We start from the raw sequence: 11,978 nt of genomic DNA on the forward strand, positions 1-11,978 counted from the left end.
AGAATCAGAGAGAGAGAGAGATTAAGGGATGACAGTGGTACACTACAGTATTCTAGGGGTTATTAATGTTCAGCTTATTTCTTGATGATGAGCAATTCTGATGTGTTCCACATATAAGGTAGGAATGGAATGGAATGGATTCATTATTAATGAATACAGTTCAGTGCTAAGCTAAGAACTGAAGAAATTCCACAAAGGATTTTAATGAAAATGGTAAGATTTTCCGCAAAGAAACTAATGGGGGTAGAGATCTTGGAGTGATGATGAATAAGAAATTGAAATTTATTAGGTTAAGTTAAAAGCTGATGAGAATAATGCAGAGGATAATAGTGATGCCGAGAACACTAAAATGCAAGAGTATGGAATTTCTGGTGCCTCTTCACCAAAGGTTACAAAGAGGTGCTGTTCAGCCTCTACTCATGTCTCCACAGTTTCTTAAGAGAATGAAGAAACAGTGATAAAAGTTATAGAAGCAGGTGCATAAGATAATACTGGGTTTGCAGACATGCTGACTAGGTGAAAAAGAAGAGATTATATAATAGACATAATGGCTGGTAAAAATTCTTTAGCATAGATGCAGATGAAATCTGTGAGTATATGGTAGAGAGGGAAAGAATAAGACTACCTCTGGAAATGGCAAGTGAATTATTATAGAGAAAAAATGTCAAAAGTCAAAATTTCCATTGTGTAAGTACTTGTATTAGATTATATTCTTAATTTTAAAAACTATTCTTAAACAATCATGCCATACTGGTAGCAAAGTTGTTAATCTCTTTTACAGTAGCTGAGAACACTGAGTTCTGGGGAGGTCAACATATACAAAAAAACAGGTTACCATATTTTTGTTAGAACATAAGACAACTGCAACTCATAGCTCACAATCATTATTTTTAAAAAAATCAAATAATTTTAGTGGCTGTTAACAGTTCAGTAAAACTGGCATCTTTGGAAGAAATGCGAGTCTCTTCAATGATGATATGATGTGTCATATCAGGGGATATCCAAGTAGCATTTCTGCAAGAAAGGGATCTAAACCTCAACCAAAGTGTATCAATTATCATGCTAGAATCTGTGGTATGGCTCCTGAACAACTTGTTTCATGGTAGGCAGGATTCACCCCCTGCATTCAAGCTGAGGACCACACAACAGTGGTTGGAGGTGAATGTGCCTGACCCCATCACCATCTGATTGGCTGTCTGGAAGTCCCAACATGAATCTGTTGACTGCAAGAAATGACATCCCAGCATCGTCAGCCTGAAGGTGGATTTGGAGCAAGTCGCCATTAATATGTGGCCTCGCAGACTTATGTCAAGCGTGAAGGCAAAAGGGGGAACATTTGGAACACTGCTGTTATACATGTGGTTTATATGTATTGTAACAGTATTTATGGCTAGACGAGGTATGCATGCTACACATTCTCTTTGCATAGAGATCTCCTCCAGGATCCTAGCTATTTATATTGCTTTATTTATCTGAAAATGCAACGCTGTTGAGCAAATGGCCATCTTGACACATACTCATAAATTCAGAAAGCTTGTACTACATTTTTGACACACCTTGTAAAAACTGGACTGAAGAATGCCTAATTAATTCATTTAACTGTTAGAATAAGTAATAAAACATTAAACAATAAAGAAATCCTCATACATGATGTAGACTTGTTTCTTGTCATTGCCAGGTTTTGTTTCTTTAAATCATCACTCTATACCTATATTATCAGGTGATACTGATAATGTAATAGCCAGTGATATTTACATTATCACTGGCTTTGGATACCATAAAGCAATTTTTTTTTTTTAAATTGTGGCTCCATATTGATACCTGTGGGATGGATGTACATAAGTGAACAACAATATTAAGATTAGAAAACCAACAATTTCTGGTTTGAAAATTTTTTAAGAGGAAGCTATCTATATGATCAAGAACTAAACTTAATATAAGTTTAATTCACATTAATGACTCCTCCTTGATGAGTATTAAGAAATGTACCTTGACAAGAAAAATCAATGAGCATATATACATACAGTTTCTGCACTTACCCAGGAGATATTATCTAAATTGATTTTAAGAGGAAGCTATCTATATGATCAAGAACTAAACTTAATATAAGTTTAATTCACATTAATGACTCCTCCTTGATGAGTATTAAGAAATGTACCTTGACAAGAAAAATCAATGAGCATATATACATACAGTTTCTGCACTTACCCAGGAGATATTATCTAAATTGAAATGATACTATTAATTTTTAAAATTCCCAGTAGTAGATAGCATACTGCAAACCAGTGGAATATGGTAAGTACCTTTCATTGATTAGTCAAGGAGGTGGCATATAATATAATATAAATGATGCATCTGCCTGAAAATGTTGCTAGGTGCATACAAACTGAATTATTACATTCATGTTGTCTAATAGTCCAGTCCATTGTTACTCAACATGCACACATACAGATCTGCATTTGTGTAGAACCAGTTCAGAAGTGAAAAGTGGATTCACAGAAAGTTTACCACATTCTGATGCATCATAGGTTTCTTGCTAACTTTATATATAAATTAGGACTTACATTATTTTATTTTAATTTTTTCATCTCGACTACAGGAAAGACAGAAGGCTATATAGTGAGTACAGCCAGTTCCTCTAAAGACATGGGATGGTATCCCATTTCACTTCATCCAGTAAAAAATTAGGATTTATTTGTAATGTACAGGTAACCCTCCTATAACATGGATGTTAGGAGGGTTAAATGCCATGTTATATAAATCATTATGCGAGACTCAGATCACATAGAAAAAGTAGGGTTGGGTTCTGAAATCGTTTTTTTTTTTTATTTTAAGATTATAAATATATAAATAAACAATGAAGTATCCAACAAAAATATATTTTTATTTAATTCAGGTAATTCCTGTAAGTTAAGAAAACAAACTATGAAAAAAATACATAGTATAAAATTATAAATTGTACGTAAATTTCATTGCACATAATACATAAATGTTTTAGGCAAAATAAAATAGAGTGTATTTTAATTGTCATCACTGTCTTCAAAATTAACATTTCGTAGATGTTCTTAATTTACGAGTGGCCGTAAGTGCTCTAAGTGGCCATTACTATAAAAATAATTTGCATAAATAAAAGCATTACATATTGTATGTAACTCACCAAAAAATAAAGTGCTCAGCTTGAGATTAACACACTTATGATTTTTAATGCGCTTTCTGGCAGAAAACGAAGACAATTTTCAACAATAAATACTTGACATACATCCACAAGGGGTACATTATATCATTACTAACTTCCTATCTACAATTTTCCTCCAAATCAGTCTGTTACTTGTCAAGACTCCAACATTATCAGATCTTATATTTCTATCGTCTAAGGCACTTTGTACCGTATCAATCCACCTATATCTTGGTCTTCCTCTGGGTCGTTTTCCTGCCAACCTGGCAGAGAACACTTGTTTTGCTAATCTTTCCTCTCCCATTCTATTTAAGTGACCATACCACCTGAGATTAGCTCTGCTAACGCATTCCTGGATGCTGACAATGTCAAATTCTTTCCTAATATCCTCATTTTTAATATGATATTGCCATTGATGCCATCTGTTCACGCTTCTAATCTTTCTCAGGACTCTCATATCTGCGGTCTCTAGTCTTTGGCCAAGTGTTTTACTTCTGACCCACCATATCAGCAAAGCTGGTATGGTGGGAAGTCAATTGACTAATTTCTCTCTTATTCCATATGAATTTATTCAATTGACTTCCCACCATACCAGCTTTGCTGATTCTGTTGTCTATTTCTATATTTAATTTACCATCTTCAGTAAAAATCGTGCCTAAATAGCTGAAATGTTTTCCTTATTCCACAGGTTCTCCATTCACAACACAGTTGACATTTTCAATGATTCTGCCTATTTTCATTGTCTTTTTATTGCTGACCTTCATACCATATCTATTAGAACAGTTATTCAATTTAGTCAGAGAATCTTGCAGACTTGTAGCGGATTTATTTAGAAGTATAACATCATCTGCATAAAGCAAAGAGCTGACATTAACATCTCCAATTTTGATATGTTTAATACCACTTTCCTTCATAATGTGATCCATATAGATAATGAATAACAGAGGGAATAATGTACATCCTTGTCTCACACCAGATTTAACATTAAACCATCTTCCTGTACTTCCTTCAATTCTAACTGCTGACTTACAACTCGAATAAAGACTTAAGTATTGCTTGATATAATGCCCCATTGACACCATATAACTGCAGCGTATTGAATAGCTTATCTCTTGGCACCTTATCATATGCCTTTTCCAAATCGACAAAACTTAAATACAGATCTTTGTTATATTCCCATGCTTTCTCGACTATTTGTCGTAAAGTGAAGATCTGATCCTGACAGCCTCTGTTTGGCCTGAATCCAGCTTGTTCTTCACCAAGCTTTTCTTCCACAATTCTTCTCAACCGTTTTTCAAGTATACTTGCATAGATTAGCAGGAACACTCAGTAGGGAAATACCTCTGTAATTCTCGCATTCAGTTTTATTTCCCTTTTTATATATGGGTACTATGAGAGCTCTACTCCAATCATCGGGAATTCGTCTCTCTGTCCAGGCTTTCTGAACTATGCAGTGCCCACTGTAAGACTCTTATACCACCATACTTCAGCAGCCTTTCCACATTTCAAGCATGGATATGTATTCCTGCCTGCATGCCTGGTCAGTGTTTTTTTACCACTGTGCTGTCATCACTGCTTGCTTCATTTAGCAGTTTTTCAAAGTAATTACTCCATACTTCAAGGATATCTTTTATTCTAGTTTTCATGTCACCTTTATCATCTCTAACTCCTTTTACAGCACTCTTTCCTCCATTCCTAAGCTTCTTCAACAACCTCCAGAATATTTTGCCACCTTCTTGATATTTATTTTCTATATTCTTGCCATAGTCCCCCATGACTTTTGTTTAGCTAGTTTTACACAGTGTTTAGCATTCTTGCATTTGTCTCTATATTCTCTAAGAGCACAAGCTGACTTATTTGACAGGAACTTTTGATATGCTTTCTTCTTTAACTTCCTGTGTCCACCAGGGAGTTCTGATTTTTCTATCCTTGCAGACAACCTCACCACATGCCTCTCTGGCTGAATCAATCAGTGTTTTCTTGAAGGCTTGCACTGAATCTCCAAGATTTGGTTCCTGTTCTCAAACTCTTTCATTTTTTCTTCAATAATCTTTGTGTATTTTAGTCTACAGTTCACATCAGAAGCTGCTCGTCTTTTATTCTCTTTAAAACTTTCTTGCATGTTATTCTTTTCAATATGAAATTCAATTTTATCCTGCTCAAGACTAAATAGTGATCACTTCCAATTTCAAATCCTCTGTACACTCTGGTGTCCTGCACCAGGGAGAAAACATCACTATCAACAATAACATAGTCAATGAGACTTTTCTTATTCCTAGCCTCTTCTCTCCATGTGAATTTGTGCACATTTTCATTTTGGAACATGGTGTTAGTAATAACCAGTCCATGTCCTGAGCAGAAATCCAACAGATATTTGCCATTATTATTAGCTTTGCTCTTTTCTCCAAATTTTCCCAAAATATTTTTGTATGTCTCACAATCATTTCCTACTCTGCTATTTAGATCCCCAACAAGGACCAACTTTTCATTTTTCATTGTGTTAGTAGCTTTCTCTAGAGCTTCAAAAAATTCCTCCACTTCTACCTTAGTAGAACCTTCTGTGGGACCATAGGCACAAATAAGTCTCATTGTCCAGTTCCCCATTCTCATATTTGCTCACATTACTCTACTTGAGACTGCCTGCCATTCAAGAAGATTAGCCTTGTATTTTGTGTTGAATACTATGGCTACTCCTTCTTTTCCTTGATTGTTATTGCCTGAATATAACATTTTGTATTTATTGCTCAAAAAGATCTCACCAGTTTTGGTCTTTTTTTGTTTCAGTCACCCCTATTATGTCGATCTGGTACTTATCTAATTCCTCAGCTAGCTCCATTTCTTTGCCATTCAGGCTTCTTACGTTGATAGTACCGATCTTTAACTCTGGTGATGTTGAGTTGGGGTTTGTTTTCAGATTTGTTCTAGTAGCTGACTTTTTGCTGTTCGCCCTGGTTCCCTGGCGAAAACAACGGGGGCCTTGTTTAACCGGGCGACGCCCCAGCCGGCATGAAATTTTGTCATGTTGTACCATCATTTTTTTTTTTTTTTATTTTGGTTTAACCAATAAGAATACAATTTGGTCGGCTAAATCCCAAATTGCCAGCACATCCTCATTCGTTCAGTATCCAAGTAGATACCCAACAGGGTGCACCACGAGAAGGTGAGGATTGGACATTAGGTCAGAAGCCCTGGTCGGTTCTCTGCATTCCTTTAAAGGCTATGTGGAGGTCTCCTCTCAGTTATACAGCTTTGACCCTTAAGCACCCCTTGACATACATGCATGCTAAAGGGTATTTCCCCTAATATAAATTCGTTATTTATAACTATATGTGCAGATGCAAATTTAACAAAGATAAAATTTGATTTTAAAGTCGTGCATTGAAAAATATATGAAGAGATAAAGGGTTACTGCAGTTTGTAGACCGTCTTATATTGAAACTGCATTGTACAAGTACCACGTTCAATAAGGGTTACTACAATTTGTAGACCGCGTTGTATAAGTACCGCATTATACGAGGGTTACCTGTATCTTGGAATCTTGGAAACCTGCTAATTATAATTATATAGCAAACTACTGAAAAGTCTCAATCCAAATGGTATCATTGCTGTTAAAGGAAAATTCACAATCATAGACCTTCCATAATAAGAATCTGTTCCTGTAGTCCCAAACTTTATTTATTATATAGTAGGAGTTATTGAATTAATTATTTTATTATTTTTTTAAGCCCTGTATGCTGCTAACAGTAAGTTCATCTGATTCTTATTAAGAAATTTTGAGTATTTTTTTGTTTTGAAACGAAGAGTGCCTAACTCTGGGCATTTTTATTTTTCAGGGATGTGTTTACAGCTTGGGTGGCCTCAAGACAAACCAACAGTTTCGCCTCTGTGAAGTAAGTCACTATGTGACTCATCAAGTGCTAGATGATCCTCGGAACCTGCCTCTAGAACTTACTTCCCACTACTAGGTTAAAACCAGACCACACAGTATTACTGTTGCTGTCGACATGTTATTCCTGCATACAGGAGATCAAGAACAGTTTTTTAACACGGGATTTCTTGCTGCATATGCTAAAGTAACTGTGTGAATTTGGCCAAGAGTGAATTCATTATTGGGTCCATAGGACCACTTTACTGTTTTAAGATTGACTAAAACAACTTTTGGCAGCTGGCAAACAGACAAAGACGCCAAATAATGGCACTTTGTTAAGCCTTTTTTTTGGGTATGAGCTTACGTGTGCAGGAATAGGAAATTGAACAGTTGATCAATGGTGCTATGGGCTTAGAAAGGTCCATAGGGAGCATTCTGTGTTTTTTCTGCTGCATTGCATAGACAATCACCGTCAGCAGTGTTGGAGCACTAAAAAGGGGAAAAAAAAAAAAAATAGAACGGGATATCCTGGATGTTTCGACTGGTGGACCACTTCTGTACTGTAGTTAGTCCCTGCTCCTTAATCATTGTCTGTATACATTTGCAGAAAAATCCCGTGAAATTGTTTAGACCACTTGCGTATATTTTGAATTCCCTCCCCTTTCGCCCCAATTGGTGTCAATTCTAAGAGTGGTCCTCGTTGTCCAACTTTGATATTCAACCATGAATGTCTTGTAACCTCCATTTAACATGTGCTGTTAATTAAGAAAGTTAACTTTATGAAGCCAGGTCAAGCAGAATGCACCTCGTTTAAAACATTTGTCAGATTTTAAACTTTTTTTTTGTTAAGTTTTGTTATAAATAATGATATTACATTTATATTAGGGAACCTGAATATCTAAAATAAATCTTAATATTTATTTTAGCATTGTTTTCTGTTATTATACTATTGTTTATAACACGTGGAAAGCAGTTTTTTAGTCTGACTTTAGCACGAGATCCCACGTGAACAAAATATATGTTTAGATTATTCCAAAAGTTCAATATTTAATACTATAAATGAGAAGGTAATGATGTAAGGAGATTTTTACATATGCGATTGTATGTTATATTATAATGCAATATTTTATAAATTGGGCGATAAAATTATGGTATTTTGCCTGTCATGTTTTACATTTATTAAAATCACGATAAAATTTTCTGCAAATGAATTCGCTGAATTTAAGTCTTTCAAAATTCCACTTTTGTTTTGGGATCAATAATGTGATTCTTTGTATGAGTAAAAAAAAATGAAAAAAGCATTCGTTTTGGTCTAGAGAACTCTTCTTAATTGTGGAATTTTTAAAAAAAAAATAAGCAAGATTTTACACTTGAGGCTCATTCTGCTTGATTATGCATATATAAATAATGTTAATAGAAGTTAGCATTTGGCATATATATTATACATATATATTCCTACAGGATTTAAGCTTCCTTGAAACACTATTGGTACAATTTCCCCCAAGATTATACAGGAGCTCCTAAATGAACTATGAGATGCTCACAGTGACTGCAATCTTTCCAGAAGGTTATTTTTCTATGCAGTTCTAAACCACTATATACTAAAAATAAGAGTACTTCAGTTACTCAAAATGCACACCAAAAAAACAAAAAAAAGAAAAACAAAAAAAAAAAAAAACTAAAGCACTACATTGTCAGTACCTGTAAAATGTTAAGAAAAGTAGCTATGCTGCAGTTTTGATTAGGGTCTCTAGTTTGTGGGCATATACTGATCAACATACTATCTGTTGTAATGAACAAGCTGGAACAAAAAAAAAAAATTTTTTTTTTTTTTTTTTAATTGTTTTCTGTGGGTTCGAACAAATTTTATAATTTTCCTTTATTGATATATAAATATAAAGCTGAAATTTTAAGTACTCTTCAAACAAAATTCCTATCTGGAAAGTGGATATCAGCCTGTGTAGAATAGTGGGATAGTCAATTTTTACTTGCAGAATTTCAAATGAATCTCCTTTTCTTATGTACGTGAATTAAGAATTTTTTTTAAAAAATTACTAGGGAATTGTCTGTTAATTCAAAATAATTATATACATTAACTTCAGTTGGTTTATTATATTATGTTGATAATTTCAGATAAAATCGTGTTATGGTTGTTAAATGGTACATGCCATGTGTGTGAAGACAAATTATAAGAATGTTTTTATCCCAAAAATCTTATTATTTTGGGATTAATAGTGCTTAAAATTAATGTAATAATGTACTATTTACATTGTCAAAAGTTGTGTAACAAACACATTAAATGAGGAGTTCATTATAGCACAATATATCCAAGTAATCAAAATTTTTCTCTCTTGCTAGGTGTTATTTTTGAATCTTTAATTTGCCATTTATATTTTTGTAGTGTAGTAGCTAGTTGAACCTGCCATATAGCATGACACTTATAGCCAAAATCAGTAGGTGCTTTTGGAGCCTAAGGTTAAAAGAACAATATGAAGCAAGATAGAGATTGGATTTTTTTTTCACTTGGAACTAAGTATTAGGCTTGAATTAGTTGGGTTTCCCTACAGAACAAGTTATCAGAGATGACCACATAACTGGAGATCCTAATTTAAAAATAGCCTACTTTGATGTATAGCATACTGAGAGGATAGCTTATTATACTTCTGTTGGTTACAACAAGCCTTGTAGCAATACCCAAGTCCAGTAACAAGTTTGCCAGATCACATACACCACACTTACATGTATACATCAGCCTGCAAATTGTGCTGTTGACTGGACCAAACATAAGGTCCCACTGTGTTAGGCTTAGCTATTTACTGTAAACATAGCCTTGGCTACCTTTGTACTGGCTTGGAACAGTAATTTGACTTACTTAGCTATATTTTTGTTCTTGCTGTATAGTTGACTGTTGAGACATGCGCATTGGTCATTGATGGGTACTGATATTTTCCGAAGGTTTTTTTAGAACATGCCATGTTACTGTCTCTTACAAGTTCACGTTCAAAGGGATCAAATCTAACATTGCTGGTTATACCACTTTGTGGAATTGAGGGCTATAACGATCAAGGTTTTTAAGGGCTAACATTATTTTTATAGCCTGACAAGAACGATTTCATTTGAACAAACACATTGTTGCAAACAGTTGCTTTTACAGATATGCTAATAGCATCAAATGCTAATACTGTTTTTTTTTTAAATTGTCATTCTATCAGGAAACAAAAGGTGTAGTTTTCTATGATTACATAACTAAACTTGTTAATAGTTTGTGAAACAGTGTTTCTTCAAGTGTTTATTATATATCATGAAAAAAAGAAAATAAAAATTCAACATAAGTTGAAATAAATTTTTTCTTTATCTTTCTTTACAAGTTGATAAGGAAACCACCTGCAGTTTACCAAATACTAGAATAAGATTGTAGTGTAAAGTTTTAAAATTAAATTTTCTTTTATATATATTACAGTGAACAATACAACTCTGTTAAATGTAAACATGTAGAACTATTTTGGAAAGGTAAACCATTTCCATTGCAGTTCTATATCATATTTTCAAACTTAAGCTAATAAAAAATTGTTAGTTTAATTCAGAAAAATGGACACCAAACAAACATTCTTGCTCATGTATTCACTTATTAATTTGATATAAATTTAACAAACCTTTAACAGTTAAAGATGCAAGAAAGGAAAAAAAGTACAAACTGATATAATTCCCAAATGAAGTTTATAAAATTATCATTGTGACTTAAGATTTTCGTAAGTGTAAAATCACATACATTTTATCAAATTTTTAGTATTGTAGTTACAAAAAGAACTAGTAGCTCCTTTCTTTCCATTATTTTGGTGTCCATTTATTTTCTGTGCTTTGTAACCTACAGAAATGTTGCAAGAATCATGCATACAGTATAATCTTTTCCTTCATTTCCCTGTTAAAGCAACTGCAAGCATTCATTTGTAAATCGAAATGGGATTTAGAATATGTGAATGTACTTAAACATGTAATGTTGGCTTTGACACTGTTGCATCTTTATTTTGCTGAATGACTGTTTCCAAGTAATGCATGTGATATTTTGTGCATGGACTTGTCTTGTATCAATATTTAAATAAGTATGAATAAAAAAAATTCAAATTATTTAAAGATAAGACTTTATTTTATATATATTATAATTACCAGAATGTGATGGTCATTTACTTTCATTAACCCTTAAGTGTTATTAGCACTCCCCCCACTTCCGCTGCAGCATGCAAAAAAAAAAAAAAAAAAAAAAAAAAAAAACTTAAGAAGGTTCCCCCTCACAGAAAACTACTTGGAATTAAGAATCTGTGGTGTACTCTGATACCCCAATGCCTAACTTTTTAGGCTTTTAAGTACTGTTTACCATTAAGTGAACTATGGAAAAATATTTTTATTTTCGATGTCAGCTTTTTTTTTGACACGTTCCTAAACATATACAGTAATCCCTCGATTAGTGAGCCTATATACATCTTAAAAATAAATGTTATACAGATTTTAAAAAATTTTTATGCTTAACTATTTTAAAAAATCACTCACCAGAATGAAATAATTTAGTTACCGATTTAAAACATTTTACAAAGTTATTTTTAATGGCATACTATACTACTTCCATGTACACTATGTTCCAAATTTTTACCGCCAAAATTTATGTCGTCTGCTATAGTATCCCACAGATTCGAGACCCTTTGACACTTCTGTGCATGTCACAAAAACGAGAATCCATTCCGATAATAGGATAATCAATCTGTCTTCTGGGATGAGTTGCTTATTATTACACATCAGAAAATTAACTTCTCTTTTATGATCATTGTAGTTTTTAAAGTGGTAACTATTTTGCTCATATAACAGTTGGGAAATTTTATCTAAAAAGCACGTGATTTCGCGTGTTGGTGACTAATTCATACGTCCTTCATTTCTTTCTCCCCT

General features: G+C 33.5%; 1 protein-coding gene across 12 annotated transcripts in view; it reads left to right on the forward strand.

Moving 5' to 3' along the window:
- The window catches only part of LOC150103132 (TOX high mobility group box family member 4-A-like), a 540,588-nt gene extending 529,420 nt beyond the window's left edge, over window positions 1-11,168 (forward strand). For all 12 annotated transcript variants that reach the window (XM_090397573.1, XM_090397570.1, XM_090397578.1 and 9 more), the window contains one exon: window positions 7,009-11,168. In XM_090397573.1, coding sequence (XP_090253699.1) covers window positions 7,009-7,069 — 61 coding nt within the window. In that variant the 3' untranslated portion in view covers window positions 7,070-11,168. The remainder of the gene's footprint in view (window positions 1-7,008) is intronic.
- The last annotated feature ends 810 nt before the right edge of the window (window positions 11,169-11,978 follow it).

Source organism: Typopeltis vanoorti, chromosome 9 (assembly GCF_054136105.1).
Source record: "Typopeltis vanoorti isolate ZY-2024b chromosome 9, IOZ_Tvanoo_1.0, whole genome shotgun sequence".
NCBI lineage: Eukaryota > Metazoa > Arthropoda > Arachnida > Uropygi > Thelyphonidae > Typopeltis > Typopeltis vanoorti.